At 44.6% G+C, this 17,638-nt stretch overlaps 1 protein-coding gene and 1 long non-coding RNA gene across 3 annotated transcripts in view; one reads left to right on the top strand and one right to left on the bottom strand.

Annotated features, from left to right (window-relative positions):
• The window catches only part of LOC129394965 (uncharacterized), a 30,374-nt gene extending 27,179 nt beyond the window's left edge, over positions 1 to 3,195 (bottom strand). Inside the window, exon 1 of the long non-coding RNA XR_010111102.1 lies at positions 3,076 to 3,195. This is a non-coding gene — a long non-coding RNA (uncharacterized LOC129394965). The remainder of the gene's footprint in view (positions 1 to 3,075) is intronic.
• The window catches only part of VPS26C (VPS26 endosomal protein sorting factor C), a 46,712-nt gene continuing 29,946 nt past the window's right edge, over positions 873 to 17,638 (top strand). For both annotated transcript variants that reach the window (XM_003823945.7, XM_034948223.3), the window contains exon 1: positions 873 to 3,632. In XM_003823945.7, the coding sequence (XP_003823993.1) occupies positions 3,576 to 3,632 (57 nt within the window). In that variant the 5' untranslated portion in view covers positions 873 to 3,575. The remainder of the gene's footprint in view (positions 3,633 to 17,638) is intronic.

Here is a 17,638-nt window from a genome sequence, read left to right as displayed (position 1 = left end):
CCTCACAGGGCATTGCAGCTCCCTAATTGCACTCTCTCTTGATTGACTGGTCTGGGAGAAGCTAGCTGCCATACTGTGAGGCTTCTCAAGCAGCCTGTGGAGTGGAAGTGAGTGCTCCCAACCTCAGCCATGTGAGGGAGCCATCTTGGAACTGGATCTTCCAGCCCACAACAGGCCTTCAGACAACTGCAAGAATCTGACACCTTGATCCAGGAACACCCAGGGAAGCTGCTCTGAGTTCCCAACTCGCAGACATAATGAGACGTTTGTTATTTAAAGCTACTACAGATTGGGGTAATTTGCTACACATCAGTATTTAACTAATACTGGGAGTTTTGAATATGGAATGGTCCTTCAGAGTTGTCCTAAACTGGAACAACGGAGAGGCCTGTATATCCTAAATGGATTAATTGTCAAGTGTGGGCTGCCCCCTAGAAGGGGGAATGACCTTGGGCAAGGCAGTTTTCTTCATTAAAGGCAAGCTTTGAAGAGTGACTTAGCTGAAAACTGTTGAGACCAATACTCCTAGCAGCTCAGGGAACATGTCCTCCAGTCCTGCAGGAAGAGTCTGTGCAGAGAATCATAGCACCCACTTAAAGATGTTTCGTGGGACCTCTACTATTGTCCTAGAATTGGCACTAGGCTCACAATGGAAAACTACAGGCATAGTACTCCATCTCCTAATGAAAGATGCCTATAATTGGGGCCACTTCCCCCAGGGCTTAATAAAAAGCTGCAGATCTAGCCCCGCTTCCACCAAATACTTCCCCAGTCCTCTCCTCAATCTATACAGGAAGGCAGGGGAAGGAATGAAAGGAGGCAGTCGGTATTGCAGAGGACGGTGTTTCTGGTGGGAAGTGATATAGCTGGGAAGGACATAGGACAATCTCTCCAAGGTATCAGAGGGCCTGCTGGAAGGGGAGTCTGGTATTCTATTTGTTGCCTGCAGATCTGTTCCTCCAGCACTCTTGCTGATTTATCCCTGTCTGTATGGCAAGGGGGAACAACAAAATTGAAGAGGGATATAGCAGGGGAGAGAGGAGTAGCCACGGGGTGGTCTTCAGTCCAGCCCTTTTGTGTGGCAAAGATGTGTATTTCTCCTGGGTCAAATTCTTCCTATGCGGAAGATAAATGGTCCTGAGTGATCTTGCCTGAGAGGCTGAGTGTACTGCCGGGTGCTGACGGCGGCGGGGGCGGGTGATGGAAAAGATCTCCCATGGAACTGTGCGGCAGGGAGAAGACCCCACCTGACCTCCCCATCTGTACCCCACGAAAGGAATTTTAAACGAGACAGTTACCAGAGAGGCAGGAATCAACTAAGAAAATTCAGCAGTGGCTAGTTAAGAGATATTTGTCTCATTTTCTCTCCTCTTCCTTATCTCAACACAGAAGCCAGGCCTTGCAGAGGTACGTTGAGAAGTGTCTGCATGCCCGAACCACGCTTTGCACCTTCCCACTCACACTAAGGGATTTAGGGTCCCACTTGAGACATGAGATCGACACTTTAACACGGTCTGATTTTTGGTAACTCAAATGGACCAGAAAGTTAAGGTATCATCTAAGGTGTGAGTGAGGGATGGAAAAGATTTAAAAGGATAGCGATTGGAGGCTGGGCGCAGTGGCTCACCCCTGTAGTCCCAGCACTTTGGGAAGCCGAGACGGGCGGATCATGAGGTCAAGAGTTCGAGACCAGCATGGCCAACATGGTGAAACCCCATCTCTACTAATACAAAAATTAGCTGGGAATGGTGGCACGTGCCTGTAGTCCCAACTGCTCGGGAGGCTGAGGCAGGAGAATCGCTTGAAACTGGGAGGCGGAGGTTGCAGTGAACCAAGATAGCACCACTGCACTCCAGCCTGGGCGATAGAGCGAGACTACGTCTCAACAACAAAACAAAACAAAAAAACCAAGTATACAATGTTGATACATGTGTTTCTTTTCCTGTTTCTCTGCAGTGTCTACTGAGATTGATTTTTTACCACTTGAAAATGATGGGTGAGTCTAGCGGAAAGGGATCCACTTCTTGAATTCAAATAGACTAGACTGTGATTTTCAAGTCCCTAATGAATTGTTCTAAAATCGCTGAGTTTTGAGTTGCCAGGAAAACATTGAAGACAGAGACCAAAGCCCTGAAGGCAGAGAGGAGCTGCAAACCAAGACCTGAATATTTGAAAATACCATTTATTAACCTTCAAATGCAATTGTAGCTGCAGCACCATCACTGCTGGCCTGTAAAACATTTTATATTCTTAAGAGGGAGGCATTCGTGATACTAATTCTTTTTACAGATAGTTTCTGATGTTATCCCAAAAGCAATGCACTTTAAAAAATAATGATCAGAATCAAAGAATTTAAACAAAAAGCAAAGAATTTAAACAAAAAGCACTTTTCACCGCATTATTTAATTAAATTATTTGTCAAAATGAAATTTGACCTTCTGCTTATTGGCAAAATCCTCATTTATAACATTTACAAGAGATTTTAACTCAATAAACGAAGGACGTTAACAGTGCACTGCCCTGCAGTAACGCCCCCCACCCCCACAAACTGTATCTGGGGTCAGCTGTTGCTGGGAATAAAAATAATAGGCAGATTCACTCCAGCTTTCAGTCTTTCATTTGCAACCAATCTCCAAGCCCCAGAGCCTGGGGGCCGTGCCTTTCCACCCTTCAGCGCGGGGCGCACGGATCTGAATATTTAACACCCGGTTCCAGGACACGCGCCTGGGGAACACCCACAATCCCTCGCGGCCCGCGGAGCCCGGCTGGCGGGTGACCCAGCGCCGCGGCTCCGAGAAGAGCGAGGTCACCCGGGGCTTCCCGAGACCTTGGCCCTAGGCCCAGCTGGCGCTGGGACACGAGGCAAGCGGGCCGCCGGCCAATCAGCGCTTTGCAGGACTAGCACGCAGAGGCCGCACCCCTGAGGGTGACCGGAACCGTTCCCGCGGGAAGGGAAGGGTGCGGCGCCTGGCCGCAGACAGACAAGGGGGCGCCGGCTCTTCAGAACCCCAGGGAGAAAGCGGTGGAGGGCTAGAGTTGAGGAGATTAAGGACATTTGAGGAGGGCAGGCATTACCAAGTTAAAACCTCCTGGAAGACAACTCCATTGGGCGACCCGTCTGCGCCGCACAGCCTGACGGGAGCGTCATCCTTCCTGCGCAGGCTGCAACCGACAGACGGGCTCGGCTCCGCCTCCAGCCGCGGGGCACGCGGGGAGAGCCGAGCGTTTCTCCCTCCCTCCGCTAACCCGGACAGCAAAAGAGCATTTCCGGCGTAAGACTGTCCCTACGGAAGGGGTGGGGCTAGTTTGGCCCCGTCTTTCACGCCCAGAGGGGGCGGGGTGAACCGTGACAGCGCTTCGGCCCGCACTAAGGCCGGCTCTTGTGCCGGAAGGAGGAAGGCGTGGGGCATTCGCCTCTCGGAGCTAGGGAGTGTGTGCGACGCCGCTGCGAGGTCACGTGAGCCACTGCCGGCAGAGAGGGAAAGGGGCGGGGCCCAGAACGAAGTGGGGAGGCGCCCCTTGTTTCCCTGGGGTCACGCGCAGCCGGAAGTGGCGGCTGCTGCGGAGAATTGGAGATGGGGACCGCCCTGGACATCAAGATTAAAAGAGCGAATAAAGTTTATCACGCCGGGGTAAGTGGGGGCTGGGGGTGGGGATGGAGGTGGGGTTGGGCGGGTCTGCAGGTTCCGCTGTCTCCATCGCTCTGCGCACGTCCCGCGTCCCTAGGCGGGGCAGGGCTGTCCCGCCAGGTGCGTCTCCATCAGGTGGGTGCGTTCCCGCCAGGTGCGTCCCCGCCAGGTGCTTCCCACGCGAGGCCGGCTGCCCTGCGAGGAGGCCCCAGGGCAGGCGCCGCCGCCGCATCTGCGGGACGTGCAGGGCAGGCGCCCAGCTCCGGGGCTGCGCCTCTTCCCATCTGGCCCCTTGAACACCCGGCGGTGTTGGGTTCTCAGGCTTGAGCTCCCTCAGTGAGCGCTGAGGGCGGAGGAGTTGACGACCAAACTCCCCTTTCCCTCTCTCCTAAGGTGACCGCAAAGGTCTAATGAACGAAAGCTAAAACAAACCTTGGAAGCAGAAATGGGTATGTCTGGCGGCAGCATATATTAGATGGCAGTCACTTTTAACAACATACTAACATACTACGAAAGTTACTGCTTTTTCTGGTTTTATTCTTCGACTAACATAAAGGAATGGCTATTAAAATGCAAGTATAAAAAAGTAAAATCTTGACTATGCCATTAACAGGTTTTGTGACATTGGCCAGTCATTTAACCTCCTTGGGCCTCAGTGTCCTTATTTGCAAATGAGGGTGTTGTAAGGTTCCTCTAACTCGGGGAATCTCAACCCTTACTCCACATCAGAATCAGTCATCTTGGAGAATTTTAAAATATGATTGCTTGGGTTCCACTCCCAGCGATACCGGTGATATATGTGCAGCTAGGGTTGAAATCACAGCCCCAACACTCTTTGGAATAAAATTGATCGCAGTGATTGGTCATATTAATGCAAAGTAATCTCAAAAGGGACAGAATTTCAGACAAAGGTCTTGGATGGATGCTAAAACTTTTGGGCAAAAGACAACTAGGGAAGCCTGCTCTTATTTACACAAGCTCAAATGGTCATCCCCTTGATGGTTAATTACAAAGGGAAAAATCTGGCCCGCGCGGTGGCTCACGCTTGTATTCCCAGCACTTTGGGAGGCCGAGGCGGGCAGATCACCTGAGGTCAGGAGTTCGAGACCAGCCTGGCCAACATGGTGAAACCCGGTCTCTACTAAAAATACAAAAATTAACCGGGCGTGGTGGCGGACGCCTCTAATCCAAGCTGCCAGGGAGGCTGAGGCAGAAAAATCGCTGGAACCCGGGAGGCGGAGGCTGCAGTGAGACGAGATTGTGCCACTGCACTCCAGCCTGGGCAACAGAGTGAGGCCCCGTCTCAAAAAAAAAAAAAAAAAAAAAGAGAAAAAGCTACCTTTATAATGGAGAAATCTGGTAGTCACACTCCTCTAGCCAAGCACAACAATGAACACCACTTTACCATCACAACTAATGAGACGACTGACATTCGGTACCCCTTGGCATGATGCACAGAGAAGGCCACAACACACCTATGTAGTATTCCTGCCAAAAATGTTTAATCCGTATCAGTTCATAAGGAAACAATAAGGAATATCCAAATTGAAGGGCATTCTGTGAAACAAGTAGCGTGGATTCTTCGGAAATATCAATGTCAAAAAATAAAGGCGAGATAATTTTTCTAGACTAAAAGACTAAAGGGACATGAGAACCAAGTAGAATGCTTAATTTCTGATAAAATATAAATTCGACTATGGACTATAATTGTTGTGTATTGGTGTTGAATTTCTCCAGTGTAATATTTATATTTTGGTTATGTAGAATACTCCACATGCTGAAGTATTTAGGATCAAAGTGTGTCAAGCCGTAAACTGTGCACATATGTTTATGCACATATGTGTATAGGAGAAAGAAAGTGAATGTGGCAAAATACTAACAATTGCTGAATGAAGTTAAAAGCTACATGGGTCTACTTTGTATTCTTTTTAAAAACAGCTTTATAAAGAGAATTTAAAATACGAAATTTACCCTTTGAAAGTATACAATTCAGTAGTTTTTTAGTGTATTTGCAGAGTTGCACATCCATCACCACGATCTAATTCTAGAACATTTTCACCCCAAAAAGAAACCCTGAACCCATTAGCTGTCACTCCTCATTCCCCCTCCCTCCTGACCCCTGGCAGTCACAAATTGACTTTGTCTCTGGAGTTGCCTATTCTTGACATTTCATATAAATGGAATCGTACACTATGTGGCCCTTTTGACTGACAAGCTTCTTTTACTTCGAGTAATGTTCAGTGTTCATGCTTGTCATAGCATGAGTCAGTTCCTCATTCCTTTCTGTGGCTGAATAATATTCCATTGTATGGATAGATCATATTTTGTTTAACCACTGGTCTCTTGATGGACATTGGAGTTATTTCTACCTTTTCGCTATTAATAATGTTATGAACATTCTAGTACAAGTTTTTATGTGAGAGGATGTTTTCATTTCTCTTGGATATATACCTAGGAGTGGATTTTGCTGAGCTACTTTAACTTTTTGAAGACTTGCCAAATTATTTTCCAAAAATGTCTGCACCACTTTACAGTCTACCAGCACTGTGTGACGGTTCCAATTTTTCCACTACTTTGTATTCTCATAACTTTTCTGGAGCTTGGAAATGTTTCAGAATAACAATGGGAGGGCAGTGACAGGAGACTATATATGCATTTAACTTTAGTATTCATTATTTCATTAACAAGTTAGCATGTTCTCTTCAGAAATGTTACTCCAGCTGGGATGCTGAGATATTTTCTGTGGTTTTAAATATGATACAAGTAATGAAAAGTACATTAGAAAAGACACAAGCAGTGGAATGGTAAAGTTGCCCCAGCAGAAGTCATACACAGCCAGGACCACTTCCTGCGGGTCACAGAGTTGAAGACAGAGTCAGCTCTGTCCCTTAGACTACATCTCCTGGTGCTAGTATCAGGAACAGCATCTGCAATTGATGGCTGAAGGCAGCTTCTCTCAACCTTCAGTCACTTTTTATACTTACATGCATTTTAAATGAAACCTTATATGGTGAATATAAAAGAAAAACCAGTATAACTTCCAAATAGATGGTTGCTATGTTTTTTTAAAAGGCGACAGAAAAGAGAAAGTTATTAAACTAATTAATCAATTGACAAAAATCTCTGACATGTGTGCCCATGACTCATGTGCTAGACTCCATGATCTGTAATTCAGGGTAGGTGGAGTAGGCAGCCAGCACTGTCATGGCTGTTTTCCAAGCCTCGCGTAGCAGGATCCTTGCTGTCTGGTCCCTGAGGAGGCCTCATTGACTGCAGACAGTGCATGTGTCACATCTAGTTCGCGCTGTGCTTGTGGGAGAAGCGGCCCTTCTCTCCTATCCTCCTCACCCTTAGCTGGCTGCAATGGAGCTGATAGCATACACATTTTCTCTTTTCTCTGTACATCTCAACAGTGACAGTAAAGATTCAGTTACCAAAGATTTGACTTACCTATGGACCTGCCAGAGCACCATGCCTACAATTCTTATGGGTTGCTTGAGGTGACTGCCACCTACTTTAGCCTGATCCTAAGCAGTACTATCCCAGGCTTCAGGTCATTAAGTGATTGTCTTTCAAGTGAAACGTGTTTGTCAGTGTAAGCACATAAGGCAAGCTTATGTTCCAGCAGAAGTTCTGGGGTAGGGTTTGACAGCCAGGCAGTATCACTCTCATTTTTCTAATGAGGAAATGGAGGCTTAGACAAGTTGAAGAATTTCATAACCCAACTAGACAAGTTGAAGAACTTCACCCGACTAATTGGACAGAGTCTGGATTCCAACTCAGATCAGTTCCAGTTCAAAGCATGTCCATTGAACACTCTATTATTCTGCCTCCTTAGGAGTGGCCATTTATGCAAAATGGAGGAATTTGTAATATAGAAATGTTGTTATTCATTTCCTAGGAGTGCTGTGAATAACATTGTGATATTTCAATAAAAAGAGACTGATATGACTTCTACTTTGAATATATGCTGATTCTGTTATTGTGCTTTTCAGTATCTTAGTTGTGGAAGCATTTGAAAATGGCTTGATTCTGTGGACACCAGAAAAACCTAAGTTATACTTAGATTTAAAATTGACCTTTTTTTTAAGAAAAAATACTCATTGACAAAATGATTTTTTAAAAATTACAGTTGAAGCATTTAAAAAATATAAACGTTAAAATGTAGTATCCCAGCTGGGTGTGGTGACTCACACCTGTAATCGCAGCACTTTGGGAGGCCGAGGTAGGCAGATCACTTGAGCCCAGGAGTTCGAGACCAGCCTGGCCAATGTGGCGAAACCTCATCTCTACTAAAAATACAAAAATTAGCTGGGTGTGGTGCACGCCTGTAATCCCAGCTACTTGGGGGGCTGAGGTTTGAGAATCACTTGAACCTGGGAGGCAGAGTTTGCAGTAAGCCAAGATCACACCACTGCACTCCAGCCTGGGCAACAAAGCAAGACTCTGTCTCAAAAAAAAAAAAAAAAAAAAATTAACGTGCTACAGAACAAGGTAAAATGAAAAGTGAAGTCTCCTTACTCTTCCTGACTCCCTGTTCTGCCCTTGGACGTATCCACTGATGATTTGTGTAGTGTTCCAGACACACGTGTGCACACACACGCAACTTGTTCTCTTGCTTAATAATGTACCTTTATCTTGGATACCTTTTCATATTAACATTTTCATCAGTCCCATTCTTTTTTATATTATTTAATCAATCAGCTTCATTCAGCCAATGTATGTTGATCTCATGAGGGTTACAGGTTAGTAGAGATAGGCAAATATATAAAATAAAAGATGATTAAAAAGATGATCAAGTGCTCAAATAAGAGCATCTGTGATGTATGAAGGAGCATAAAGTAGGGTATAGTCATCTGGAGGGAAAAGGGAGAAGCTGGGGGCCCTTCTGGAGCTTCATCAAACCTAGTTTTGAAAACTGAGTGTTAAACTAAGTGCCCACCATGCACTGCTGGTTTCAGTCATGAGGAATAGACAGTGTAAACCTAGTGAAGAAGAGCTTGCAGACATTTGGGACGCAACCTGAGTCCTGTAGACTGTTTCTTTTACTTGGTTGACCAGGTGTTTATAGTCGCTCATCCTCATCTAATCTGGCAGCAACAGCAGTTTTTTAATGTGACTTAGGTTGACTGTCTTTCCAAAATATTTGTTTTCTTAGGGTTTATTATGTTCTTTTTTTTTAAACTTTGTAAGTTGGCTGTTCAGCATATTGAATTGTAGCCTCCTTTTTAAAAATGTAGACATTTCCCACTAAGTACTACTCTAAGTAGTACTTCGTACCTTAAGTTTTATTTTTCTTTTTAATAGGTGAGTGAATTATTGTAATGCAAATCCTTGTAACCCTACCCACATCCTGCTGGAGAGGAGACTGGAAGTAGGATCACTCCATCTAGATTCTGGGAGAAGACCCTGCTCCAAAGGACCTTGATGAGGTTTCATGGTTTGGTAACCTCATGCACTGTGGGAATGTCAGAGGACCCCGAGATAATGCTTCACTGCCAAGTCTGAAAATTGTGTCCCACAAGATTTGATTGGTAGTATTTTCTATCATTGTACAACTTAAAATATCTTCTAATTTCCATTTTTTTTGACATGAGTTGTATAGAAATGTGTGCTTCAGTTTCTGTTATAGCAACAACTCTTGTCACCCATAGCCTTACAAAAATTCCTAATTTTAATATTTAAATTTTAGAAACTTTCTTACAAGCAGAATTACAAAAAGAGTAACTAACAAGAAAGTGAGATTGTGATGGGATAACGGAATGTCAAGTCTAATTGTCAGGAAAAGACAAAATAACATGGGAATGACAATCAAAATGGACTAAGGACTTAGAAGATCCGAAACTATGAAGCTACTAAAAGAAACATTGGGGAAATGCTCCAGGACATTGGTCTGGGCAAAGATTTCTTGAGCAATACCTTAAAAGGACAGGCAACCCAAGCAAAAATGGACAGATGGGATCACATCAAGCTAAAAAACTTCTACACAGTGAAGGAAACAAAGTGAACAGAATAACATGGGAATGTTTTCTGTAATTTAGTAGTAACTGGCAATAGTTTACAAACACATTTTGTGTATACTGCTGTCATTGCACTGATTACCTCTGTTGTAGTGACTTTGTTCTATTAGTCCACTCAATTAAAATATTTGGTTTTGTTTATCTTTGTATTCCTGGGCCTGGCAGTACTCACCACTTAATAGGTGCTCAAAAACTTTATTAAATGATGAGTTGAAGCCCTAAAACATTTAAACAAAATGCAGAAGACTGATAGTTTTATAAATGCATTGACGGGCAACTATGGTATTGTAGGCACATTATGGGTTTTGCTTCGTAATTATAAATAATATTCTAGGTATCAATTTCAGACAGATGTTGATAAGATTTATTCTTATTTTGACATAGCCCCAGAGCTACACATTGCACCCACCATTACTTGTATTTGCTTTAAAATAGTCATTCTTAAGATCATGATTCAAATAAATTGGGAGTAGAGATTCCAGAATTCCTATAAATATGGTTTTCTCTCTGATTCAGGAATGGAATATAATAGAAAATTGTCCAAGGTTTGATTTTCCAGGGTCTTCATCCCAGTTCCTGTGGCTCAGCGTGCATATAGACCCTTTCTCCAAGCTTGCAGCATTGCTGTTGGGGACCTTCTCCCTAAGCATCCTTCCACTTCGGTAGAAAACTTCTTTTTTTAAGTATTTTATTAAGATAGAGATGAAATCACGCTATGTTGCCCAGGTTGGTCTCAAACTCCTGGCCTCAAGCAATCCTCCTGCCTTGGCCTGACAAAAGTATTGGGATTACAGGCATGAGCCACCACGCCTGGCCTAAAAACTTGACTTCTGTTTCCAAAGACCCATGGGTGATATGAGATAATCAGGAATTGTGTTAAACATTCCCTAATTCACTACTTCCAGTGAAAGATTAAATTTCCCATGGAAACACCTAACTAATACTGTTTTATAACTAGGTAGACTAGGATAGCCTTTTCCAGCTCACAGAGTGCTTTAATCCTCCATATACTGTTAAGAGGTAGCGTTTTCTCCGTTTTGTGGTTCAGAAGACTGAGGCCCAGAGAATTCAGGGACATGCCAGGGGGACTGATGATAGCAAATATTTGAAGTTGCATCTTTTCATTCCTAAATCCAGGATTCTTTGTGCCTTCCCCGGGTCTTAATTCTCATCTGTAGAATGGAGATGATACCTACTCAAAGGTTGTATTTTAAAAATTAAATGAGATAATGTTTTAAGACACTTATCCTAGCTTCCAACACCTCGTGGGGGCCGCAGTAATAGGTGGTGGCATTGTCATGTTCTTTTCCACGCTCCGAAGTCTGTTGACCCTTAGAATTGCCCTTTGTGTGCCACAATGCTAGTTACGTTAGTACACCCTCCAAATGGCATAATGAGTGCTTGTCAGATGCTTCATAGATTGTCAAATATGTGCCCACTGTCTATGTCTACTTGGAGGAAGGAGAGTCAGTGACCAAGGAGAACATACGGAGGTGACGGCGATTTTGGCTGTGAGAGCCAAGTGTGATTTTGGTGTTGCTGCAACTCCTTTGCTTAGTGCAGCAGATGTGTTCTTGATCAAAAAGTTGGACACAAATGCATTGTAAATTACTTTGTGTCTTGGAACGCTGTAGGGGAGCTTATTGGTTAGAAAAATCCTGCAGTAAATCTTTCTGTAGTGTAAATATAATTCATTTGTTTTTATAAATCCAGAATGTTTTACATTCTTAAATTTTGGCACATGTACTCATGAAAATGACATTGTTAAATATTATGGTTGTGAAAAACATAAATAAGAGATTTACTCCCCAGCATAGCCAGGTTACAATGAGAAGAAATTTATACACTGTGGACTGAGTACTGTTACCTTAAGAACCTCAATACTACCTTAATTTGGCATGCCCATAATTTCTTATGAAAAAAAAAAGGAGAAACACTATACATAACAGTTCATTATTATGAAGAAAGCAAAGCTAAAATGCTAGTTTTTTTTTTTTTTTTTTAAAGCTTAAATATTCTACTTTAACCTGCTGGATTCTTAGTAAATGAATGATCAGTTATAACAGTGAATGCTTGTTGTAAGGACTTAGGGTATGAAAATTTAAATCTTTAAGCCAGGAGAGATCTTAAGGTAATTTTGAGAGGTATGAACCTTTTAGGAATACAGTCATCCAAACTTTAAGTAGGTCTCTTTTTCTGCTAATAACCTAATACTCCTGAAAAAGCTTGTCTGTTAAATCATAACCTAAACTCTTATATAATGCATAAGAAGCATTTTCAGAATTATCCGAGATTGTCTGAAAACTAGGATGCGATCAAAAGTGTTCATGTAGTTGTCCACTTGGTGTTTGTTGCTGCAAATCTTGTACCAGCCTGCGCCTGAGCATGGTAAAGCCTGCTTGACCACCGCGGCGTGTTTCGATACTGGACAGGTCTCAGCCTGTTCTGCACACCCTTCACCCCCTGCAAGCTGCTTGCTAGATCTCCCTTGGCCACGGTGGTGGGCTTTTCCTCTGCCTCCTCCTAATGCCGAGTCCCCGGTGCAGACTCGCCTCCGTTATGTCATCTAGGAGTCTACTCCGTGTCGCCAGCCATGCCCTCTCTTAGGCCCGAAACCTGCAGCCTACACCTTCTGCCTGTTAACAAAGGAAGGAAAAAGGAGAAAACTTTATTTTCCAGGTAACAATATGTAGACTGAGGACACGTAGCTTCCAGGAAAACGAAAGCACGGAAGCCTGGGGTCCCCACCGCGCGTTCATCAGGTTCGGGGTGCTGGGAATGCCAGGCGCATGCGCAGAGGGAACACGTCACATCGCATGTTCATTTTGGCGCCAGGTTTTAACACTGAAAAGAGGGGTTGCGGCTCTGTATGTCGAAAGGTGAATGGCAGGGCACGGAGACGCTTTATGTGCGCAGTCTCTGTGAAACGGCTGCAACCGGCCTGGGAACTGCAGCGCGGATCAGGAAAGGTTGTTTGCAAGGTGCCTCCTGCGCAATCGGTGCTGCTGCCGGACCCCGGGGCGGAGGCGCCCGGGTCAGTGGCACTCACTGAAGTCGCTGGGCAACGTTTTCCTAGAACGGGTTTCTGCTGGCTGCAGGCAGATCTCACGGCAGTTAACCTCGTAGTGTGAACAGTATGGGGTTATGTGAGCAACCCTTCCCCCTGCTGTGGCCGCTTAGTCTCTTCGCGAGGGTCTCATCTCCGCCACACACTGGCCAGCTGGGGCCGCGGGTACCATGTGCAGCGCAGCGCAGGCTGGTGGGCGCTGCCGGCTGGTGGGCGCTGCATGGTGCTTCACTGTCCCCTGCCTCGTGGCCCCGCTCCCCGCTTGGTGCCCCACCCGGAGGCAGCAGAGCCCATCGTTCTGTATGGACTCAGTTTCCAATCCAGCTAACGCCGACTTTCCTTTCCGCCGGTCCCAGCTGCCCCGTCCTGGGAAGTTGTGGCTGCCATTGCCCTTTCTGCCCCTTTGTCCCCGTCCTCCCACGCCTCTGGTACCCTCGCTCCCCACTCCTTTCCCTCCCCTCCAGTCCTTTCTTCCGCCCTTTCTTGGGGCTGACCATGAGCAAGGCAGGGTTGTGAAAAGCTGTAAGGGGAAGCCAGTTTGCCAGTTGCTTTCCGCTTTCATTTCAACCACACTGGAGTTTGTGACGCCCTAACGCTCCCCATTTCACGCGTTCCTTTTTTAATCAGGTCGTTGTTATACAGACAGGCAGTGCTTTTACTGCATGTGGCTACACCCCCACCCCAACCCAGTTACTTTTCTAGGTTTAAGCTTCCGTTCAGAAAACAGACTGACTTGTTAGCCATCAGCTAGGTGGGCTGACCTGCGTCCCCTCCCCGAGAGCACACAGGCCAGACGCTTCGGAAGAGCGTGGTCCACACGTCACCTGCGAACAGGGACTCGCCCACGAGAAGCCGCTACGGCCTCAGAGGGAACCTTGCCTGTTTGCCTGTCCAGAGCTCAGGGAGAGGTCAGTTGACATCAGATCCTGATCCTTTTTTACTTTTTCCAGAACATTTTCTAGATCAGTTGTTTACAGACCTCATTTTAGGAAACCGCACTTCCTATTTTTACATATATTTGCTTTTTTTTGTTTTTTTTTTTTTGTTTGTTTGTTTTGTTTTTTTGAGACAGACCCTCACTCTGTCACCCAGGCTGGAGTGCAGTGGTACAGTCTCAGCTCACTGCAGCCTCCACCTCCCAGGCTCAAGCGATTCTCCTGCCTCAGCCTCCCGAGTAGCTGGGATTACAGGTGCGTGCTACCACGCTTGGCTAATTTTTTATTTGCAGAGACAGGGTTTCTGCATGTTGCCCAGGCTGGTCTCAAACCCCTGGGCTCAAGCGATCTTCTGGTCTCAGCCTCCCAACCACCATGCCCAACTCCATATTTACATTTTTAAATTATAAAATGGTAAAACTTTATTATCACGAATAAAAGAAAAAAGTATGTCATACAAACGCAAATATGTAAAGATGTAATTTTTGTAAAATACTTCTTATTGTCCTCTAACTTAGCTACACAGAACACTTTATGGACATGTTTACATGGTGAGCAGCCATGAAAAAGACTGCCTGGGCTTTTTACTCTCTGTAATAGAGAGCTTGTGCCATCACTTGTTGGCAGAAAACAAATCCAGGCTCAGAGAAATAGTGCCTTTCCAAGGTGATAGAAAATAGATTTTACCTTTCATCTGGTAAGTTACAAATGGTTGTTTCCTTATAAATAAGTCAATAAAATGAACATCGTTTAGCATAAAGATTTTCCAAAAAAGCAATGAAACCCTTTTATTAAATGAAGTCTTATATAAAATTCTAATGTCAATTTTAATAATACATATTAAAATACTTTATTTTATAAACAGATAAAAGCAGAGCTGTTCTACTTTAAGTGAGAATATCTATTTCCTCCCTCCCTTCCCTGACTCTTCCTCACATCCCAAAGTGGCTGCTGAGGTGTCTTCACAGGCCTACGGCCAGTGGTTCTCTTGTAAAGTATTAGTTATAGGATGTCGTGACCAGTGAGAGGCAACAAAGTTGAAGTTTTTTCATGCCAACCCATTTAATTTGGTCCTGTGTCAAAACTTACAAGTTCTGTTAGCTTTCAGATATAATGCAGTGCCTAGGGCCAGGCACGGTGGCTCATGCCTGTAATCCCAGCACTTTGGGAGGCCGAGGCAGGCAGATCACCTGAGGTCAGGAGTTCAAGACCATCCTGAACAACATGAAGAAACCCTGTCTCTACTAAAAATACAAAAATTAGCCTAGTGTGGTGGCGGGCACCTGTAATCCCAGCTACTCAGGAGGCTGAGGCAGGAGAATCACTTGAACCTGGGAGGCGGAGGTTATAGTGAGCTGAGATTGCACCACTGCACTCCAGCCTCTATCTAAAAAAAAAAAAAAAAAAAAAAAAAAAAAAAAAAAAATGCAGTGCATAGAATGAGGCTTTAAATATTTTGCCTTTATTTACTGGAGCATTTAAGCCAAAAAGGTACAGACCCACCAGTTTACTGACTATCCTTGGATAGTTTCTGCCATTTTCCTCCTTGAGAATTTACTCAGCTGGGGCTCTTGGACTAGCAGTCTCAGCAAAAGCTGGTGGCCTCTGGAGACCTTCACTGTTGTCCTACTTACTTGTCCTGGGAACTTGAGCTGGGAAGGACAACATGAGATTGTGGCCCTTTTGCTTCTGATAGGAACAAGCTGTCCTGACCCTGGATTACTGATGCTCAGACAGAATTGACCTCTGGGTAGCTGTGAGGGTTACACCTGCTGTGTGTGCTCTGATCCATTGGGCAGGTCTCTGGTGGCCAGTAGCATTGGCTCACATGCTTTCCAGTGATGGCCGAGGTCTCTTCATCCTCACTACCGTTCCCCCATGACAGTGTCTTATTTACGTTTATGGTTTTACTGTCACATGCCAGGCATGATTTCAGCCCAAAATTAGCTCTTCCTTTGTTTTATCAGAAAGAATTATTTAACACAATTTCTCTAAAACCCAAATCTTCACCTTTGGGAAAGGAGCAGCAGTCCCGTCAATGGAAAATTAGGAGCCGATGGGCAGAAATCCCATTCTTCAGTAATCATCAGTAAAAAAACTAAGCTTTTTCTAATCTAAGAAAATACAGTCATGATAGTTTGACTATGTGTTTCAGATTTTAAAAAACCATTTTGTAAATTGAAAATGTATATTTTTACTTGCTAAGAAAATGCAACTAATACAAAAATGTCTTCTGCCCCTTCTCCTCTACTGCCCCATGAACAATGCCCAGAATTAACCACATGACATTCTCCGCATCTCACAGTAGTTTCATAGAGCAGCCTTAGGTGATCTGTCCCCAGAGCCTACCCTGGATTAACCTGAAGCAGAGACCCTGTTCCGTACTGCTTAATTAACACGTGATCTACCCTACAGTGCTCTTTTTGCTGAGCTCTTTTTTTCTTTTCTTTTATTTATTTTTTTTTCTAGACAGAGTTTTGCTCTTGTCACCCAGGCAGAATGCAATGTCTCAGCTCACTGCAGCCTCCGCCTCCTGGTTCAAGCAATTCTCCTGCCTCAGCCTCCCAAGTAGCTGGGATTACAGGTGCCCGCCACCATGCCTGGCTATTTTTTGTATTTTTAGTAGAGATGGGGTTTCATCATGCTGGCCAGGCTGGTCTTGAACTCGTGACCTCAGGTGATTCCCCTGCCCTGGCCTCCCAAAGTGCTGGGATTACAGGCGTGAGCCACCGCACCCAGCCTGAGCTCTTTCTTTACTTACTTATTTTAGAGATGGGGTCTTGCACTGTTACGCAGGCTGGAGCACAGTGGCACAATCATAGCTCACTGCAGCCTTAAACTCCTGGTTTCAGGTGATCCTCCCATCCTAGCCTCCCAAAGTGGGTTGGGATTACAGTGCAAACCACCCCACCTAGCCGTGCTCTTGCTTTCTAACAAGGGCCCTTTAGGCTGTTAGCCTCATTTGCCGCTAGACTCATCTCTTGTCCTCTACTCTGAAGTTTGCCTGCATCCTGGCTTGGATTTGAACGCTGCACTATCGTGATTCATACATGATTTCACTCTGACTGGGATTTCAATCTGCTGGCTCTTTGGTTGTTCATATGTAAGTGTGGGCTGGCTCTACAGAGCATTTTCTTTGGCGGACTCCCTGTGTTCCACGGTTATTACTTTGGCCTGTAATTATGCCAGTTCCAGGCTCCTTTGTAATTGGAGCCCTCCTAAATGTTTGGTTTTTAGTCTGGAGTCTTTACATGCACTTATGCCAGTAGTTCCAAACGAATGTCAACTTTGTAAACCTACAAGTTGGAATGTTATTTCTGGAATAGTCCTTATCTGAAATGCTTGGGACTAGAGGTGTTTTGGATTTTGGAATTTTTTCAGATTTGGAGTATTTGTAGATACTTAATGGTTGAGCATCCCTAATCCAAAAATCCAGAATCCGAAATGCTCCAGTGAGGGTCTTCTTTGAATGTCATGTCAGTGCCCAGAAAGCTTTGGACTTTGGAACGTTTCAGATTTCAGATTTTCAGACTAGGGATGCTCCATCCTATTGAAATCTGAAATCAGGTAGTCTCTATTAACATAATTTTGTTAATATGTGCTATCTAACTCCTGAAGCCATGCAACACACCATGATTAGAATTTAATACTCTGCTGCTAAAGACCCTGCATATACTTACTTTTATTAATGTTTACTTTTTATGAATAGTATTTTTCCCTTTCTTCTAAACTTTTATTCAGTGGCTTCAGTTTCTTTTCCAGGCTCTCAAGAAAGTTTCAGATCTTGAAGTTTCACATCACACTATTGGACAGTATGCTTTTTGTCAGCCCATTTTACTTAGTATTGACGCCTGTGTGTATACTATACCATACGTAGAAGGAACCAGCTATGTTTTACCATGTTGGTTCTGCCCCAGAATGTGATACTAAAACATAAGCCCCCAGAGCATGGGCTTCACCTGTTGTGTTCCCTGCCATGTCCAAGTG

This window comes from Pan paniscus, chromosome 22, assembly GCF_029289425.2.
Source record: "Pan paniscus chromosome 22, NHGRI_mPanPan1-v2.0_pri, whole genome shotgun sequence".
NCBI classification, from domain to species: Eukaryota; Metazoa; Chordata; class Mammalia; order Primates; family Hominidae; genus Pan; species Pan paniscus.
This window is presented reverse-complemented; position numbering and strand designations above follow the sequence as displayed.